Below are 20,591 nucleotides of genomic sequence, written 5' to 3' on the forward strand. Positions count from 1 at the left end.
TTCCTGGTGTGAAAGGGACCTTGATCAGCTTGGTCTTTCAATGCCTCTCACGTTATCCTGGGACTGCTGTGATTCAGAAAACCCACCTTATGTCAATGTGAATGTTATCAATGAAGTTAATATCCTTGAATTTCTTTGAAAACCTTAAGCCCATCAACATTTTGACATGAAGGATGGAGAAGGAAAAAAGAAATGAGACAGTAAAACAGAGAGGAAGGACTAACTTGAAAGATGAGCATCCTGGGGCATGGAGGCAGGACAGAGGAGACGCAAGAAGATAACGGGAAGGAAACATGATCAAATTACTATATGTTCACATATTAAAGTTCTCAATAATTTTTAATTGGTTACTTTTATTTTTCAAACTAAAAAAAAATACTCATAATTTTAGACTTCCTTTCCTATTGTGTTCCATTAATCTTATCACCCAGGGTCCCCTGTCATTCCCTCTGACAGCCTGGGATGCCTGGGGGTGAGGTAACAAACTATACAGTTGGTATCTGAAAGTAAAGTCACCTGCTCCCCCTCCTATATGTGTCCTGTGCAGAGACAGAAGCTGCCTAAAAGCTGCTTCCAACATGCGCCCCTGGGGCCACTCTGTCATCTTCCTCGTGTCCAGTATGCTTTTCCCCAGGGCCTAGCACCGCGGCATCCCACACCCGCCACCAGGCAGTATGGCACAGCCTTGGTCTGCAGAAGAGCTCAAAGCAGCCAACAGGTGACAGTGTGGTGGTGAATCTCTGTTCACCTATCTCAGAGAATTCCCCCTACCACAGGAAAATGACAGACTACTAGGCAGCCTTTCTTCACATACATGAGGGAAAATCTATAGTTAATATCGGCAATCCCACCAAGGGGAGAAGGGACAAACAAAATGACAGAGGTGGCGCTTGGCACTCTGGAAGGCAGTCACAGCTACCCATCCCAGGTTCCTACCGCTATACCCAGCTTCTCACCTGCACTGCCCACTCTGGAGAGTGAGTGGTATACTAATATCCGGCATCCCAATATTCACAGCTACTTGAAGAATGTATTCCAAGTAGACACATAACCATGCTATTCCCAGACTCCACCTGTACCAGATGAGTCACCTAGCAAAAGTCTCTTAATCTCTCTGACTTTCAGCCACTTATATGCGAAAGCCTTTCTTTCCAAAACAGGCCTTTGGCTGGATTTCTTATGAGGGAACTCTGTCGTGTTTACAACCCTATTCATTTCCCTCACAGCGGTTAGACCTTCCTCTCAGAAGAGGGGGAACTGTAAAGGTTAGAAGCAAGGTAACCTCTTCCAGGCAGTCCAAGTCGCAGGCCCAGAACATAAAACAGAGATGCTGCCCTGCCCAGGTGAGACTGTTACAGCTCCACTGATCTAGTCTGATTCAAGATGGCAGTTAAGAGCAGCTTTCTGATTCTTCCTCAAAAGTTCCTCCTGAACTTTCCCCTGGCTTGATGGGTCCTTTCTAAGTCTGTGTTCTCCTCTTTGGCCCACCTACCAATCAGGGTCCTTCATATATATCTGAATTGGTAATAAGGCTCATGCCAAGTGGATGGCTAATTTATAAAAACCTAATCCAAGTTGCAGGTTTTCCCTCTCAGGACCCCTTCCAGCTGGGAGAGAAAAACCCTCTAAACTTAGAAGCTTTTCTCTTATCTCTACTTTGTTTTAAAATATGTTCTTTTCATGATAAAAAAAATATTCTGGGCTAGAAAAAAGGCTTAATGGTTAAGGCGTTTGCCTGCAAAGCCAAAGGACCCAGGTTCGATTCCCCAGGACCCACATAAGCCAGCTGAATAAGGTGGCACATGTGTCTGGAGTTTGTTTGCAGTGGCTGGAGGCCCTGGCACACCCATTCTCTCCCTCCCTCTCCATCTACCTCTCTCTCAAATAAATTAATAGAAATCTAAAAAAATTTTAACAAGATTAAAACTTCACATTCCCAGAGACTGAGATATAATTTGGTCAAGGTCACTCTGCTTAGTACGATCATTTTCATTCTAAAATACACAAGGAAATTGTGGGGAGGGTGGCATTAGACCTGCGGCATCTACGAGGCAAAAGCCCGGCTGAAGGAACTCTCAAGATGAGAGTCACAGAATTCTTGTAAACAGGAATGCGACCAGCCAAACAGTACTTGGATTTGAAATAAAAAGTATTGCTGGGTATTGTGGCGCACGCCTTTCATCCCAGCACTTGGGAGGCAGAGGTAGGAGGATCGCTGTGAATTCGAGGCCACCCTGAGACTACACAATGAATTTCAGGTCAGCCTGGGCCAGAGTGAGACCCTACCTTGAAAAAAATAAAATAAAAAAGATTACTTTGTGTTTCTTTGCTTGTCTTATGTTGCTGGAGATAAGCTCAAAACTTCCTGTATGCTTAGCAAATATTGTACCAGTGAGCTATATCCAAGCCCTACATTTCCTTTTTTAAAATTATTTATTTATGTACATATTTATTTATTTATGAGTCAGAGAGAATGTGTGCTTCAGGCCCTCCTGCCACTGCACACAAATTCTAGACATACACGCCACCTCATGCATTGGCTTTACATCAGTACTGGGGAACTGAACCTGGGCCAGCAGGCTTTGCAAGGAAGTGAGCCATCTCCCCAGCCCCCTTTTGGCTTCTTTATTCTCCTCTGGTGGTGCTGAAGATGGAACTCCCACCCAAGGGCAAGCTAAGCAACCCACTTCACCCCTGAGCTACATCTTCAGCCCATACGCCGGGTTTCATTCTTGTTCTCCCACTCGCTAGTTAATAACACAAGAGAAAACACTCAATCTGTTCTTCAAATGCCTTAATCTGTAAACTAGGATAGACCACTCATCTCACAGAGCTACCTGGAGAATTGAATAAGGCCATTCATGACAGCCCAGTATGCACAAAAAACTCAGCAGTTCTTATTCCTCCAAACCCCCTAGAAGATAATTTTCTTAGTGTCAGAGATGATGAGCTGATCAGACCACAGTAGTTACATTTGATGAGATGATGCTTAGCTGGCAAATTAAAATACCACTTCATGAGAACCGTAAGACCCTTCCTTTTCAAACTCTTATTTTAAAAATATAATTTTAAAAATGCTTATTTATGGGCTGGAGAGAAGGCTTAGTGGTTAAGTGCTTGCCTATGAAGCCTAAGGACCCTGGTTTGAGGCTCGATTCCCCAGGTCCCACATTAGCCAGATGTACAAGGGAGCACATGCATCTGGAGTTCATTTGCATTGGCTGGAGGCCCAGGTACGCCCATTCTCTCTCTCTCTCTCTCTGCCTCTTTCTCTCTCTGTCACTTTCAAATAAATAAATAAAAATAAACAAAAAAATTTTAATACTTACTTATTTAGTTATTTGCAAGCCGAGAGAGCTAGAGAAGACAGACAGTCAGAGAGAACGGGCAAATGAGGGCCTCTAGCTGCTGCAAACAAACTCCTGACTCATGTGCCATTTTGAGCATCTGGTTTTACATAGGTACTGGGGGACTAAACTCTTGAGCATTAGGCTTTGCAGGCAAGTACCTTAACCATTAAGCCATCTCTCATGCCCATAAATGCAATATTTTAATGAGTTAAAATACAAAGGCTAAAGAAAATACTCTCATTCCTTCAGGAAAGACATTTGTGCCTAGTCTCACTGTTTAAGAGGGAAGTAGAGAAGCTGGGGAAATAGCTTAGTGGTTAAGGCACTTGTCTGCAAAGTCAAAGGACCTAGGTGAGATTCCCCAGGACCCATGTAAGCCAGATGCCCAAGGTGGCACACGTGTTAAGTTCATTTGCAGTGACTGGTGCACCTATTTTCTCCCTCTCTCTCTCTCTCAAATAAATTAAAAAATATTTTTAAAAAAGGGAAGCAGAGACATTGTGGTGACTAATGACAACATCACAGCCCTGAGCCCTGAAGCTCAGAGCTGGAGTCTGGAGTCGCAGCTTGTTGCCATCATCCTGAGGACACCCTGGGCCCTTCAGGATTCTGCTTTGCTCCTCCACTCCACCTGCTCCCACACCTTCTCCACACAATTAATTTTTCTTCACTTTCTATTAGCAGCATCTGGTAATATTTAGCCCAGTGGTAGTGGACCTCGGGGTCATGATTCAAGGCCGTGAGGTTCTGCCCACCATGAGGTGAACATCATACGATATTGAACTAGGTAGCTACTTTCAGCCCTCCACACTGGTGACTGCCTCCATGCTCCAAACACAAAGGTCAGCTGGGCTCTGACTCTAACGTGAGAGAACAATGAAAAATGAAGAAAAAGCTCCTCAAAGCACTATGAGCCAACACCGCCCCAGATCAGGAGTTTCTTCTACTAATTTGATATGAGAAATGGGTAACAGATGCCTAACAGGGGCCCCATGTGCTATGTAAGACAAGAAGGCAAAACCTTGTGTGGAAACAAAGGAAGGTGGACTTTGGTTTTCCGTGAAATCCAAGTCCAGGGGTGGGGCTATGTGAACAAACCTCTGCCACAAATAAAACATTAAGGAATTCAGATAACCTGATGAGTTCACACTCATCGTCTTTGTGCAAAAGCTTCTATTTTTCAAGACACAAAGCATGGTGTTTTGGGTTCATACTGATGTGCCATGCTGACAAGAAGTGGACTTGCCATGGTTAGTCTTATCAACCTGCATGGATTAAGGATCACCCAAGACTTCCTTTGAGCTGTGTTTGTGAGGCCATTTTCAGAAAGGTTTCACTGAGAAGAGAAAACCTACCCTAAAGGTGGACGATGCCATCTCATGGACTGGGGGTCACACTGAACAAAAGCAGAGAAAACGAAAGCTTAATGAGCGCCTCTGTCCTGCACTCTCCTCTCGGCTTCCTGATCCACTCAGGGATGTGAGGAGCAGTCTCACACTCCCACCACCATGCTGTCCCCAGGACGGTGGCCTGTGAGCCCAAACCAACCTTTCCTTCGTCCGAGGTGCCTTCCACCATTTTATCAAAGCAATGAGAAAAGTAACCAACTCACATAGGGTAATAGCCCTTATCGCACGTGAAAGTAGCAGGCAGGCACAGCCCATTTCCTCTGCTAATACACAGGCTCCGCTTCCTTTACTTCCAAGTCGTATAAAATAGGGACCCTGGTGAGAGGTTCAGGGCTGGAGATACAGACTTCCAAACCTTTAAATAATAATACATAAGCATTCCTGAAACAAAAATGATGCTAAGAACTTGCTTTGGAATTATGGATGAAAGCATCTGAAGAGTGAAAGATACCATGATTATAAAATACCAACTTGCATATAAAAATGAATGCTTTACAGTAAAATTTTAAATAACAGGCATACTCATTGTTTTCTACCTCCTTTGAATTAGTACCATTAGACTCTGTATCTGTAGGGTTCACAGAAACATAACCAGTGAAAAGTCACCATTTATAGAAAATAACACAGGCTTTAGGATCATAAAGAATTACATTTTAATCTCAGCCTCACCCTCAAAGAGGTACTTGTACTAAAAAACAACAACAACAACAAAGGCAGGCTAAAGTCTTGTCTCTGAAATAGTGTTAGTTTGTTTGGTCCTATTTTCATAAAGATCATGCAGGAGGAATAAACACAGGCCTTGTTCCTATCAGAAACATGTCTAAAATTAGTGGGGCCCAAATTATAAAGTTCCACTCTGCTGCACAGTGGAGACCTGTCTGCCTGCAGCTATGGAGGCTGAGAAGCAGGGGTCTTTTCTATTAAACAGCAGAAAGTTATTTCTTTTCAGATCAAGACAATGGAAAGGAATTCTGTTGCCCATGATACACTTAGAAAAGGCTTTCTGAAAGGAAGAAAGGAAGGAAGGAAGGAAGGAAGGAAGGAAGGAAGGAAGGAAGGAAGGAAGGAGGGAGGGAGGGAGGGAGGGAGGGAGGGAGGGAAAAGAAAGGAAAAGAAAGGATGGAGGGAGGAAGGGAGAGAGAGAAAGAGGGGCAGGGTTAGTACAAATATACTTGCAAGAACAATATTTCGGGATGATGAGCTGTTCCATAAACAAGACTGAAGGATTGAGAACACACACACACACGCACACACACACACGGAAACTGGCCTTGTCCACATGCTCTCACCCTAGCACTTCGCTTGCAAGCATCGTGATGGCAGATTCCCCAGCGACACCCAGAGAGAATTCAGTAACAGTCACGCTACATTCAAATGGATGCCTCTACCTACCAGGTTGTATCATCATGAAGCTACCTACCAAAAAATAGCTTGAGTCCTGACATATTTGAGCTCCTTTTTTTTTCTGACAGTTCTGGGGATGACATCCTGGTACCTACAAGGCAAGTGGGCTGCCACTGCTACTTTCCCCAGTCCTTATTTGGGTGGATTTTGACATGTTGTTTGGCTTTTCATTAAAAAATTAAGTTCTTTAGACAATGGGATTCAGTGTTTGGCCCATTATTTTTAGGGTCCCAGGTAAAATCTAGACCATAAATTGCTTATTTTCAAAATCCTTCAACTTAAGCCTTTTTAGTTGGGGATGAATTTTTTTTTTAAGTATTGGTAGTCAGAAGTATTGATTAGATATATCATTTTATTATACCTTATGCTATACATTAGATTATTAAGATTCATGCTGTACATTAGACTTTGTTAGTATTTGATACTAACACAGACACAACACACACACACACAGTCTACAAACCTAGCAAGACCTACTTTAGTATTCAGAACCAAAGCTCTCAAATTAATCATCCATGTGACCTTGGACAAGTGATAAACCTCTCTAGGCCTCATTTCCATAAGTGCATAATGTCAAGATTGAACTACATCCATGGTTCTCAAATTTCACTGCAGGTTAAAATCATCTGGGAAGGTTTTAGAAATGTTAGTGTGCATACAGGCTGAACCCCAGGCCAATCTGCCTAGAAGCTCTGCAGGTGAGAACTGAGCGTCATGCATTTTCAGTCACCCACAGGTGACAGCACTGAGCTATGGAATGAAATGCCTTCCCAAGTTCTTTCCCACAGGAGCATCTAAGATCCTCCAGTTCTGAAAAGATGATGTGGTAAACCACAGCATCAGAAGTCCTCTCCTTACTGTACAGTATATCTTTTTGTACCAACTTGTATGAAATTGTCTAAGCATTGCAGTGACTTTTGTTTTTATGCCCAACTGCTCTCCAGTGACGCTGGAAGATGGCGATTACTGCTTGTCACACAACAGAGGGTCGAAGGAAACAGTCTGCCACAAAGGCTCTCCCTGGCCCTCTGAAAGTCTAAGCCCAAGGTGGCTGTAGGAGGGACATTTTCTGCACCTGTAATCTTGTCACATATCCTGACGGATTGGCTGAAGGGACCAAGTAGCAAAGTACATGAACACACCTTCTCCTCTCCCTTTCCACCTATAAATATACACCTTGGCAAACAGAATTAGGCAAACCTCATTGTCTAATTTCTTTACCCTGCCCTGCTTTTTGAAATCTGTGATCCTTATCCACTACAGCCTGCTCTGACAGGGAAGAATTTCTTGTGCTTGTCCCTCATATGCCAGCCAGTATAACTGATCTGAACTGAATCGGAATGGTCTTAGGGAATGTGGCCCCACTCTCTATGCTGAAACCAACTTATCTCCCTTCATCTGCTGCGAGAGGCTCTTTTTAAAGGCCATGGGACATGACTTGCCAGAAGCTATCTACGAGCCAGTCTGCCTCTCTCTTCATCCTGTCCTGTTGGAACTAACCTGGCCTGGGCCTCGGAGAGGTCACCTCTGAGAAGTCATTTGAGCACACACACAGTGGTCCATTGGGAAAGACTAGCTTTGAAGCCACAGTGAAAAAAGTCAAAATGGGGTTCCGGGCTCACGTCCATTCTCTTTCAGGCAGAAGAGAGTAGACTGCAATGTCTCACAGAGCTATTGGGTGAATTTCAGGGGTTGAGGGGTCACTCAGGTCTCCCTCAAATAAAAGGGCAGACATCAGCTCCGCCCTCCTCCATCCCCCACTCCGGATCCTTGCCACCTCGGGCTGCAGCAGCCCGCAACCCCCTCCTTCCACCTCCCCTTTTATAGCCACACTACAACCCTTCTTCCAAAAATAAATCAGCCTGAGGAGAGGTCGGAGAAAACAAAGTTGAAAACTTTCAGACTTTCATTTTTCTGACAAGGAACATGAGTTAGACAGGTTTATCAGTTCTACTACAAATAAATAATTCAAGGATGTGCCTAAATTACTCAGCCTCTTAACCCAACATGTTTTTGCAATTACTTGGCACTGCAACTATATGTTATTTTAACTAGGTGATAGTCACCAAGTTATTTTTAGGATCTAGCAACACACACACACACATATGCAGGCACACACACACACACACACACACACATGCACACACGCACGCATGTCAGATATCACTTATTATTTGCACTTTTTTGGAAGCGCCCAAATTGCCTTTTCACTGTCACTGACATTTCTGCTAAGTGGATGATACTAACTGAGCTACACGTATGGGGCCCTCAGCATGTACAAGGACCATAATGGACATTTGACAAGCATTAACTTATGGAATTCCTAAATGAACACTGCGAGACAGCTACTGTTATATCCTCTGTTTGTAAATGAGAAAGCCAGGGAACTTACTGAGGACATCAAAAGAAAGAACCAAGTGGGAGCCGAGGTCTGCTGCACACAGAATTCCCCCTGAACTCTACTATCTGCGGCACAGCTGATGCTTGGCATATAAACTTCAGAATAAATCAGAGGCTCAGGATAATAACGGTATGTTTATGAATATAGATATGTCATAAAATTATCATATTCCTGAGATGTAAGAATGGGAGTGTTTTTCTTATCACTCACCCCCCAAAAAGCAGAAATAAAATGTTTTCACAGGATCTCTGATTTCTGAGCATAGCCACTCACATTGTCATCTAACTCTATAGTGCCTACATATATTTCCAAATCATTTGTGATTAAGGGAAAATGTACAAGCTATGTTGTTCATCGTTCCGTAGTTTAAAGCAAGTTCTATAGTATATATTTAACTCTCGCTGTTTCACTCCTCCCTCTGGGTTAGTCTCCTGCACTCTTTCCTATCTTTACTTAGTCTCCCCTCCAAAAAGCCTCTAGCACCAAAAAGGGCTGTAAAATATGACAGCAGCTACACATAGCAAAAACAGGCCCCAGCTTTAACATACCACTTGCATGAGGATAAGGAGGTGACACAGACCCCAAGGGGCTCGAGGAGGGAAAGAAAGACTTTTCCTTAGACCCAACAGCCAGTCAGTGACAGTGACATTACATATTTTAAGGAAGACACTCAAGTACTGAGCAATTAAAATGTGTATACCATCTTATAAAATATATTAACTCTAAACATTAAAATATTACCGTGTATTATAAGCTACTTCAACAAAAGGAAGGAAAACCAAAAAGAGAAAAGGCCTGTTTAATCACATTCCTCAGGATAGAGGTTTTCTTTATATACTGTTCTACTTTTCCAAATGTTTGAAAATAATTTATAATAAAGTTTTAAACGCACATCTTGCCTTTAAGGAAATGACAGCTGGACAACGTCTCATCCTAAGTAGGTGATTTTCCTGAACCTAACTTTGTTGGAATGATAGCTATGAAAATATGGTAGCAAAAAACAGGGGCTCTTACTGGGGAAGGTAAAGATCTATCTATCCTTCTTCTTCATGTAGGCTCGAATCCACATGATGGTTAATTAAGAAATCAACGTTAGGTACAAGAGATTCCAATTCTTTCAAAGACTTTGTGAATGCCTAAGCATTTATTTGGATCACTTGGATGGGGGTGAACAGGAGGAAGAGCCTGATGCCACATGTTCTTCACAGGATGGTAAGACATAGACTCAGTCCTGGGTCACAACAGGGTGGGGACTGTAAATTAGCACAGTAACTTAATCCCAGGGGCTTCTGTGCCTCCGATCAGTTTCTTCCCGACCTGACACCGCAGGACTAAAATGGCAACCCAGCCACCCTGGGCTTGACAGCCAGGACCAAAAATGGAGAAGGTGGCATTGAAACAGGGGGACATAAAACTTGGCTGAGGAGGGTAGCAACCAGTGTTTACAAACACTAACCAGAGTCTCGGATGGAGCAGGCATCTCTGAAAATCTCTGAAAATAAATCAAGGCCTTGGGAGTTTCTACCATAGGTTCTAACCACCCACCCCGGCCACATGTTCCCTACAAAATTCACTCATTCCAAAATGGTACCACTACTGCTCTTGCTAAACTATAACCACAGATGGCCCAGGAGGGAAGCCCTTTAATAAGCCTCAGAAGACAGGCCACACTAGAATGACCTTGCTTGTCCCCACTCAAGAACGTGGGGGAAGCTATCCACCATGCCCATTGAGAAAGGGCCATCCCATCCTGCACCTCAGTAATGCTATATATCAGCCTCTGTTCTGCCCAGATGAGAGGGTAAGAAGGGAAGTTCTACCAGTGACCCATCTTTCCCTTCTTCCTTAGCTTGGTCCTGATCTTAGGCCATTACTGCAAAGATACCAAGTTTATACTGAAAATATTAAAGTAGATGACAGATCCTTTTGTTCCTCAACTATGTTTTCAACCAAATTCCCAGATATGTGATGAGAAAGCCTCCCCCCCAAAACTACAAATATTCCAACCTCTACCACCAGAGCGTCTTCTAAAACAGCCACCGCGGTGTCGCACCAACCAGAAATGACAAGCCCTCAGCCTGGCCGCCAGGGCGCTGGGTGGTGAGGTCAGCAGCGTATCCGGCCCCGCCCCACTGAGGCAATCTTCCTCTGACACCAAGGAACAAGCCCAGGCTGCTGGAAGCCTCAGCTGTATCCACAACAAAGGGGCAGAGGAACCTCACCTCTATTAGTAGCCCTAGGAGACTCCTTTCTTCAACTGACATGCGACCCTTCCACACAATAAGACCCACGGCAAAATAGAGGACAGGGCCCCACAACGCCTCCTAACCCGCCTATGTTCAAGTTCAGGGTCATCTTAATTTGACTTGCTTGAAACCTCTCCTCGGGTCCTACCAACTCCAATGGCCTGCCCTTTACCAAAGCATGGAGTCTGTAGGAGAAAAAGAAACAAGCAAGATGATTTGCCTTGGTTCCCCAAGACAAATGATCACAAGTGGGAAATCTGTAGGTGGTGTTTTCTCATCTGGAAAAGATAAAAGCCAAATCAAGATGATGCCAGAGAACAGCAGCAGGGTAAACCTACTGGGAAATACTAGAAGTCAACCGAACAGAAAGGTAGAGATGAAACCCAGAGCCATACAGGAGGAACGAAGACTTGTCTGTAACTCCAAGAAGCCTCCTGCCACTACCAGAAGGCATGCCTCAAGCTCCGGAACACTCTGCTGTAGGTTCCTATGTGTTCCTATACTCCAAGCCCATAAGCCCTAAGGCAAGGTGTGCTTTTGAGGTATTTGTGTCCCGTGAAATCCCACTGGAGAAGGAGTGGGAGAATTTAAGTTACATAGTAAAGGAATTCAGAATTCTCAGACAAAAGTTAGAATGCATCATTCAGAAGACCAGGAGAAGGGGAGGAGCAGCCCCACAAGGATAAGTAACTACCTTGATTGCTTAGATAGCTTGCTGCAACTTAAATGGGAAAAGTGTTCAAAAGAACCCAGAAATGCCTTTGATGCAGACACTCTCAGAGATTGTTCCAGTGATTGAAAACCTGACTTAAAACACCAGAGTGGATAAAGATGTTTACCACTCACCACCACCAAAATAGTAGATGATGCTGGAAGAGGTGCCAGGTGTGGTGGCTCATGCCTTTAATCCCAGCACTTGGAAGGTTGAGGTAGGGGGATCACTGTGAATATAAGATCAGCCTGGTCTACACAGTGAACTCCAGGTCACACTGGGCTGGAGTGAGATCCTGCCTCAAAAATAAAATTAATTAATTAAATAAATAAATAAATAAGAAGAAGAGAGACTGGGAGGGAGAGAGGGAAGGAGGAAAGAAAAGAAAAAGAAAAGAGAAGAGTGATGCTTAGTGCCCCACAAAATAGAGTGTTGTAGAGCAAAGAGGCACAAGGAGAGTGTGTGTGAAGTCTAGGCAGCACTGTATGGAAGAAGCTCAAAGAAAAGTTATTAATTCTTCATCTTGGGACTCAGCTCCAAATAACCTCGGAGTTATTCCATGTTGAGTGTACAGGGGAGGAGAACCCATGACTCCTCCTTGGGAAGACCCAGAGGCCAAGTGTTGTCAGGTGGAGCCAGGAAGACCAATGAGTTGGAGAGTACTCATAAAGGTGTCTCTGACCCTTTGGAGCTTCGGCAGAGTAAATGGATATATTTGGCGAACTTTGCATGTGGCCTTAAAATAAATGCCTCTGCCATTCATGAAGGTCACTTTATAAATTATGCAAAAGTCAAGCTGGTCAGAGAGAAAAGAAAGTGGAAGAGTTTTCCCCTCAAAGAACTGGCAAATACAGATTCACATGCCATTCACATAGGTGGTGTTTCCTCTGGCCCGTCAACATTGGTCAGGTCTGAGTGACCATAACTTTCCAACTATTTAAGGATTGAACTAAGCTACCAGACTAGGCAAGAATTGAGAGATACCATTTGGTGGTGAAAACTCCCTTTTGAAATGATGAGAAAAGTCATTTCAAGTGACATGCCTTGGAACAGCACAAACTAGAAGTCCAATCAAGGTTGGGACCTTGATCTTCTGGCCAACTTAACATCACTAGGGTTTTCTTAGTATACCAGAAAGAAAAGGATGGAAGAGAAGATGAAAGGTTATTCAGGTCCTTCTAAGAAACACCCAGTATAGAAACCAGCTACCAGGATGGCTCTTGGGAAAGAAGCAGGGAGTATTACCTTTCAACACCAGAGGCTCCTTGCCTTCTCTCTTCAGGGACTCCAGAACTATGTGAAGAGGCTGGGACGGCATCACCCGGCTCGGCTCATTGGTATTCTCGTCATAAACTATGATTTCTTTGGAAAAGATCCTCTTGAGAGAGTCCTTGCCTTCCCTACAGGAAATCAAGTCTAGGACCGTGATTTTGCCCTGCTGCAGCCTCCGCCGGCTGATCTTATCGGCACAGTTAATGTGGACAGCTCCTTGGATGTGACTCTTGTTATACTCCATGAAGGGCCTGCAGTCAATGATAACAGGGCCCTGGCTGGACAGGTGACTCTTACTGCATTTGGTCATCTTCTTCGCCAAGTCATTGGGGTAGATGATTTTGATGCTGGCTAGTTGCTTGGGGGTCCCCGACACAGGACTGCCCACCCCACCTGATGGACTTAAAGAGCCTGTGTTCTCATTGTTGTTGACCATCTGGGTTGCAGGGCAGGTGGTAGAGGTTCCAATGGTGGTGCCGGTGGCAATGGCTTGGGTCTGGACCTGACTGTCCTTGTCGTAGCTGGCCACAGTACAGCAGCTGGCACTGCTGCATCCACAATTGAGAGAGCGGGCAGAGCCGCTGGATGAGGGCATATACGTCAGATTCGCAGCCTTGAGGGTCACAACAGCCGTGGCAATGGCAGGGGGATGGCTGTGACTGTCTGGAGAGGCAGAGCCAAGGTAGCTAGAGTCTAAACAAAGGTTGAGATCCTGAGGTCGGACGGGCCTAGACAGTGCCACCACTACCCTGTCGTCTAAAGGAGATGGAGGCATGAGGAGGCTGAAAACTGGCAATTCAGGAAGAACTCAAGAGTCTGCAAAGAAGGGGAAGGGGAAAGAAAGAATAAAATCATGTGACACAAAAGGCAGGCTCATCCAGTCTCTAGGACAGACCTCTGTCTGTAAATCTCTCAGCAAAGTCATCCTAGGTACCCTTTATCACGCTAACCATCAAAGCCTGAAACTCGTTTTTGATGTATTTGGAGAGGATTCCAACTTGAGGGCCCCATCTATGTTGCTGCTAAGTCTAAGGTTAAAATTAGATGTGACATCAGAGATGTAAATGAACCACCTTTCATAGACCTACATCAAAGTTCAGCCTCAGAGAAAGTAAAGGCACCAAGAGTCAGAAAAGCTGGAGACAGGAAGGCTCTGCAGAGACCTTTGCTCTGGGCTGCCTCTCCTGGGTAAAAGTACATTGCACCTGAGAAAGACCCATGTGTCCACCTGTGCATTGCTTCCTGAGTCATTTCTTCACTCAGAGCAGGGGCAGAGATGAGTAAGCGGCAGGCTCACTGAAGTACACAGTAGCTAAACATACGTCAGGGCTGGATGTCAACTTTCTGCAAATCGGAATGACAGTGTTCTCCCTAAGTGAATAAGAGCTACTGTCGCCTTCTATTCTGGTGGGTCCTTTGGACAGCACATGTAGTCATTTAAAATCTCACCTGTCTTCCATTAGGCTTCCAAACATATCTGCATGTCCCCTCTGCATTGCAAACTGCTGTCCTAAAATCAAGTCTCAGACTAAGGAGCTGCGTCCAGGTACCCCACTCCTGGCAGATTCAGACCCATCACTTCCAACTATGACTCTAATGAAAGAACCGCAAGTCCCCTACCCCACCATCTCCCCGGAGGGCAGACACAGGCTTTGTGAAGGAGCTTTTCTCCCTTGCAGAGGCCACTAAGCATAAGATTTCAATCTGTACAGACCCCTTTTGGAAAAAGGACCAAGACAACTCCTTTGGCCCCTTCACCAAAGACAGACTAACTAGGAAGTATTGCCCACTGGGGACTACCACAGTCTCCTCTGAGGGTGCCTGCAAAGGGACAGTTCTGTCCCCCTAGACATGTACCCTTTGCAATGCAAACCAGTGTCCCAAAACCAAGTCTCAATGGAGCTGGGTCCGGGAAACCTCTTTACAACACGGTTTGGTTGGCTCCTCTCTTCCTATTGTACAGGCACATGGCAAAGAAACTGAATCTCAAGCAAGAGCCGCTCAACTAAAGGAACTTTAAGAGCTGTCTGGGAAAATGGCATCTATCACCCTTCTACACACGACTGTCACCATTCTCTGACACAGAGCCAAAATGTCACAGGCGGAATCCACACACCCACACACGCACACACAGGGTCTCATACCCACACAGGTATAACCCCCATGGACTCGCTTTGTCTACCCCACCTTTGGATGGGAGCAAAGGTTCCAATCTCCTGTCTTTCTCCTCCTTCCCTGTCTCCCTTGCGTAGTATTTTTTTTGTGTGTGTGTGTGCAGAGCTAGTACTATTCCAGAACCCAGAAGTGTTTCCCAGCTGGAACAAGCAGTTAAAAAGTCTTTACTATTGTGTTACCTGGTAGGGTCCATCAGGCTCCACAGCCCGTTGCCTCTGTGAGTGTTCCCAGGGACACGCCGGGACCCCCGCCTCCACCCGAGTGCACCCAGATCTGCATCCTTGCAGCACAGGGTCAGGCGTGCAGAGCCGGTCAAGCCATCCAGTGTGGCCTGGGCAATAAAGCTGCCACCACCACCCATCCCTTCCTCCTTAGCTCCCCCACTTCCACCAGTAGGCAGGGGCTGGAGAGAAAATTAAGTGCTTAGAAAATGCCCCTTGCCCATTGCTGAGGAACTACTCAGCATCCCCCTTCCTCGCTATACAACGCACAAGCAAGCCCCGGGCTTTCAAAACTGCCGCAAACCATCCCAAAGAACCTCAGGCTTTTTTGTTTTTGTTTCTGCTTCACCCCTCAATCCAAGTAGACTGCAGAGAGCGTGTAAACGCACAGGAGCCAAGGAACCTTAGGACCTTACCTGCTGTGGGGTCCTCCTCTCCTGGGTCTCTCTGAGTGTGCGTCTGTCTCCCTCGGTCTGTCTCTCTCCCTCTCTTACACACACACACACACACACACACACACACACACACACACGCGCGCGCACACACACCTCACCACTAACCCCCCGGGGCTCCCAGTAGTAGCCGCGGTCACTTCCACTTACTTCATTAATGAATGCAGCCCTCCACCACCACCGCCGGGCGCCGGGCTTCAGCTACGCGCTGGCGCTCGCGCTCGGCCCCCATTCACCGGGCTTCATTGATCTCCAGCAGCAACATAGTTACTTTCTCTTTTGCTACACTGTAAATGTAAGGCTCCGAGGGGGCGGGGCGGGGCGGGGCGGGGCGGCCGCCGAGCGACGGCGCGCCCAGCCAATCAGAGCGCGCGCGGAGCCGCCCGCTACCTCACAGAGGCCCGCAGCCAATGCGCGGTTCGGAAGGGGGCGGGGCCGGCGGCGGGGGGCGGGGCCTGGCCTGGGGCTGGCCTGGCCGCTGCCTAGGGCTCCGAGTGTCAGAACGGCGGGCGGTGATGTCATTGGCAACCAATCAAAAACTTCAAAGCGCCTAGCCGGGGCCCGCGCGGCGCGGAGCAGCTGCTCTCTATTTACATGTAAACCGAGGCGGTGGCGGGATGCTGTTAACCCTTTCCGGGGCTGAATTGTCAATGGACTGACTGCTCCGGCCGCGCCGGCTGAAACTGGTTCTTGCGAACGTGTGAGACCCTGCCACGCGTACCCCTCTCAATCCCCACCCACCACCCCGGTGCCGGGGACTGAGCTCTGAGGACCCGCTCGGTCTTCCCAAGTGCAGGGTGAACTTTCCAAAGACTTCCCGCGATCCGGTGGACTCGAACCCCGAACGCGAGACATCCTCCCACCCCCACCACGCGGACGTCATCAGGGCCCGTGTGCGGGGTTTGGCCGTGACCGCGCAGCCCGGGGCCGGCGCTGCTCCTCCTCCTCCCTGTGCTCGTCCGGCCGGTTGTCCCTCGGGCAGCCGGGACCCCGCTCGGCCCGCAGATGTCGCTGCCCCTCCGGCTGCCCTACAGCTCTCCCGCGCGGCGACTGCGCGCAGTCCTGCTCTTCCCCTGCTTCTGCGCCCCGCTTACGCCCCCGCCGTCGCCCGCCTGCTCGCAGGACCCCGACTCGGACACCGACGGCGGCGCCTCTTCGGAGGGATGCCCGCTGGACGACGCTTGGCTCTACGTCCCGGGCGGCCGGGGCCGCGCGTTCAGCGGCTGTGCGGGAGCCTCCACCCGCCAGGGCTGGGCGGGCCCGGGCCCGCTGAGCCTGCCCCACGTGCCCCCTGCCCAGTCCAAGCCCAAGCCCGGGCCTCCGTCCAACGTCGCCCCGGGTCCCCTGTCCTCCTCCTCCCCAAGTCCGAGGTCTCGGGGCTGCGTCCGTCGCCCGCAGCCCACCCGCCCTCCGCTCCTTAACCGCAGGCCTTCTGCCGCAAAGGGTTCGTGGCCGGCCAAGGACCGCCAGCCTGGCATTCTGGGTGGAAAAGAGCCCGAGTCCAGCGTGAGCAGCCGGAAGGAATATGACCGGCTCTGGAGAATTGGGCAGTTCGCCCCACCGACCCTCCCGGCGCCCCGGGCTGCTGCCAGAGGAGTGGCCGCGAGCCGGGGCGAGGCTCCTGGGGGAAAGAAAAGTGCAAAAGTCTGCCAGCCTGCCAGCGCCTCGCAAGAAAAAAACCCAGCCACCTGCAGAAAAATCGTCCTGGAAGTCAAAAAAGGGGTGGGAAAACCCAGATGAACTATGCAAAAGCTACATCAAAGAATCCCAAAAGACAACCGTTTTGTACCTCCCCACCTTCTCCTAGCTCCCAAATGATAAGCAAAATGAGAAATATTCACAGTGGAATAAAAAGCATTGTGAGTGCTATGGAATGCTCTCTCGCCTTATAAGTTTTCTTCCCAACTGGGTTGGAAGTGTCTGAAGGCGTGCTTTACACCCCAAGCCAAAAAGTCAGCCAAGTGGCAGGGATCTGTACACGTGATCGCCGTTAAGTGCGCATCTACGATCTGAAGGTGTCAAAACATGGCCAACTCCTGTCACTTGAGCCATTAGAAGTCTCCTTGTGTGCACAAACAGGAATCTTCAGTAGGAAAGGGTTTTGTGTAACACCCCACACCAAAATACTCAACATCCATCTGCTCCCGAATGGAAACTTGCAAGTATTCAGGACACACCATCTGGTCCTTCTATTCCTTTCAGGACCAGCCATGGGCAAGAAAGTTGGGCTTTACATGTAATGTTCATAGAGGTCAGAAAAGAAGCATCTGGAAGGTCTATGCTAGGTCTGTATCCTTATGAGCCTTTCCCTTCAAAGGTAGACAGTTGAAAAACTTCACCTCCTCAGGGTCGGGTGGGGGGGGTGGTCTACATCAAGGATCTGAAAGCTGCCTCTGTCTAGCCAGAGGGACTCTGTTAATCTGTTATCTGTCTAATGCTAATAGCCTGGAAGGAAAGGGAAGGAAGTGCTTATGGGAGTGATGGAAGTATGCCCTGTTGGTAAAAGGTATTCACTCTTAAAAATAAAAATTGCACTTCCTTTAGGAAAAGAACAGCCTCTATCTAAAGGTACTTATAATCTGTAAATTATGAATTCACAAAGCCCAAGAAGGGAAATCATCTTCCAAAAGAACTATAACTCATTTAACAAGATGTTTATTTTACTTTAGTTGCAAACTCATGAGTCATTATAATTCAGTTAACTAAGAATCATCAGGAAAGATGGCAAAATTCCTCACAATGGAGCAAGCCTGAACTGTGAACTTTGCATTAACATATGCAAAGATGTGCTTGCTTTTTAAATGCAGTAGCTCTAAGTTTGTATCATATCCAAATTGTAGAGGAAAAAGTCAGATTTCAGATAATTCTTCCACTCATTACTGCTATCAGTTTCTTTTGCACAAAGGTGATTTTTATTTTTGTCACTGTATTTGCATCATAAGGTGAACATGCCATTTAAAACAACTGTGTTAGGGCTATGAAGCCAATCTGCACACTCTTACTTTACAACTAGGTTCCAGAGAAATGGAGAAGCATCTTGTATTTGAGTGCTATAATATGCCTGTATTGGGTCGTAGCTTCAAAGGCTCCTACAAACTCCGTAAGACAACTTGTTTCTACCAGTGCACAGTGCTATGGGTTGAAGCCAAAAGGTGAAAATAACCCCAACAAAGACATTATCAAGCATGGACCCTGTTAAACAGATGGATGTACTCTTTAAAAGGTTAAATGTTTAGGATCGTGTGGACTCCCTGAGACCTGGAATTCAGGCAGAGAAAGGCTTAGAGAAATTTTAACAATGATAAATACCATATTAATAAACCCTGTCATATTAAATCATCAACAAGCGAGGAATGTGCTGATGCATAGAAAGTTTAGGTCACTTGTATGAGCTTGGCGAAACATTCTTCAATTTTCTAGCCCAGAGAAAGGTTGTGGAGGGAGAGCACCTGAAGGAAGTAAACACTGTAGTCTAAATTTGTCCCTCAAAGTTACATGATGAGGGGGTAGGGATGTGTCTCAGTAGATAGAGTGACTCCTTTGGAGCATGCAGGAAGCCCTGAGTTCAATCCCCAACATAAACAGGGCACAGTAGCACCTTCCTCTAATCCCAGCACCAGAGAAGTGGAAAAAGAGAATCGATTCAAGATCAATCTCAGTCTCATAAGCAGTATGTCAGCCTGAGCTACATGAAGCCCTGTCTCAAAAGTGAAAAAAGACTGGAGAGATGGCCTAGTAATTAAGCACTAGAATTTTTCATACTTGCTTTGATCAGAAGCTACCAAAATGCCAAAAGCACCAACCCATAGAATGCCACACCTGGAAGGGATTTTGCAGCTGGCCCAGGGGCAATGGTTCTTCAACTGTGTTCAGATGATCCAAGTGAGGCAGCAGAAGTGAGAGCAGGCATCTGCTGAAGAAGCTCCAGCCAGGCCCCCAGCCCAAACTTGATATAGGTGTAAGGTTCTAAGATATAGACAGAATGCTGTGCTCATGGCTCATGCTTCTTTACACCAAGCCCTGCTTCCTGTGAGGAAAGGATCCTGGTGGGGAAATCGAACCTGAGTCCTTTTGCATTGCAGACAAGCACCTTAACTACTAGCCATCTATCCAGCCCTCTCTATCAGTTTTTAATGTTTGCCAACTTTCATCTTCAGCGTAAAGCAGTTTGAGGCCTAGAGAATGGAGAGGGCATGGCTAAAGCCATCCTTCACTCAAGATTTCACCTTGAGTCATCTTTTTAAAATCTAGCCTGGCCTCTACTGGCCATCAAGACATACCTGGCTGGGTAGGGGAAGTCTTGAGCTCCCTGTCTTCAACTGGGCAGACTCCTTCCCCAAGCACATGTTTGTTTGTTTTTTCTCTTGTCCCACTGACCACTCACCTTTATGACATCACAGACACTTGCTACTGTTTCTTAGAAGCAGGTTCTGGCTAGACCCAAGGGCGTGGACCAGTGACAAGAATTTATTGTCTTCACTACATAACTAATACACTGGCCTTGGGTCTCTAGTCCACCATCCTCCACAATGGGTGACTAATTATCATTTATTATGTGTTGCTACATCCAAAAGGATCTGCCTTTTCCCCACCACCCAGATGAGAAAAGTTTCCTAATAGGTAACCTCCACTAAGGCACTGTCTAGGCATCACACACGACTGTTGCTGTGCGTGACTGTTACAGAGGTGTGTCCTGGGGTGCAAAGTCAACAGGGAAAATGCACTCTGAATATTCCCAGCCCCCTCCCTGTAGCCTTGCTTTTGATTCTAACACAGATTTGGTATGCTTATACTGAAAATCCAAATGCTCCCAAATACAAAACTTTTTGAACACCAAAATGATATCACAAGTGGAAAGTTCCACACCTGAACTCATGTCATGGATCACAGTAAAAAATTTTGACTGTGTCTAACCTGAGGGCCACACGGGGCTAAGGACAGCTATGAAC

The 20,591-nt window shown here is 46.7% G+C and overlaps 1 protein-coding gene across 1 annotated transcript in view; it reads right to left on the bottom strand.

Annotated features, from left to right (window-relative positions):
- Dusp10 (dual specificity phosphatase 10) overlaps positions 1-15,914 on the bottom strand; it is a 47,560-nt gene extending 31,646 nt beyond the window's left edge. The window contains exons 1-2 of the mRNA XM_004670104.2: positions 15,793-15,914; positions 12,768-13,610 (exon numbers count right to left, since the gene is read on the bottom strand). Coding sequence (XP_004670161.2) covers positions 12,768-13,569 — 802 coding nt within the window. The 5' untranslated portion in view covers positions 13,570-13,610; positions 15,793-15,914. The remainder of the gene's footprint in view (positions 1-12,767; positions 13,611-15,792) is intronic.
- Positions 15,915-20,591: the final 4,677 nt, after the last annotated feature.

This window comes from Jaculus jaculus, chromosome 1 (genome assembly GCF_020740685.1).
Source record: "Jaculus jaculus isolate mJacJac1 chromosome 1, mJacJac1.mat.Y.cur, whole genome shotgun sequence".
Lineage (NCBI taxonomy): Eukaryota > Metazoa > Chordata > Mammalia > Rodentia > Dipodidae > Jaculus > Jaculus jaculus.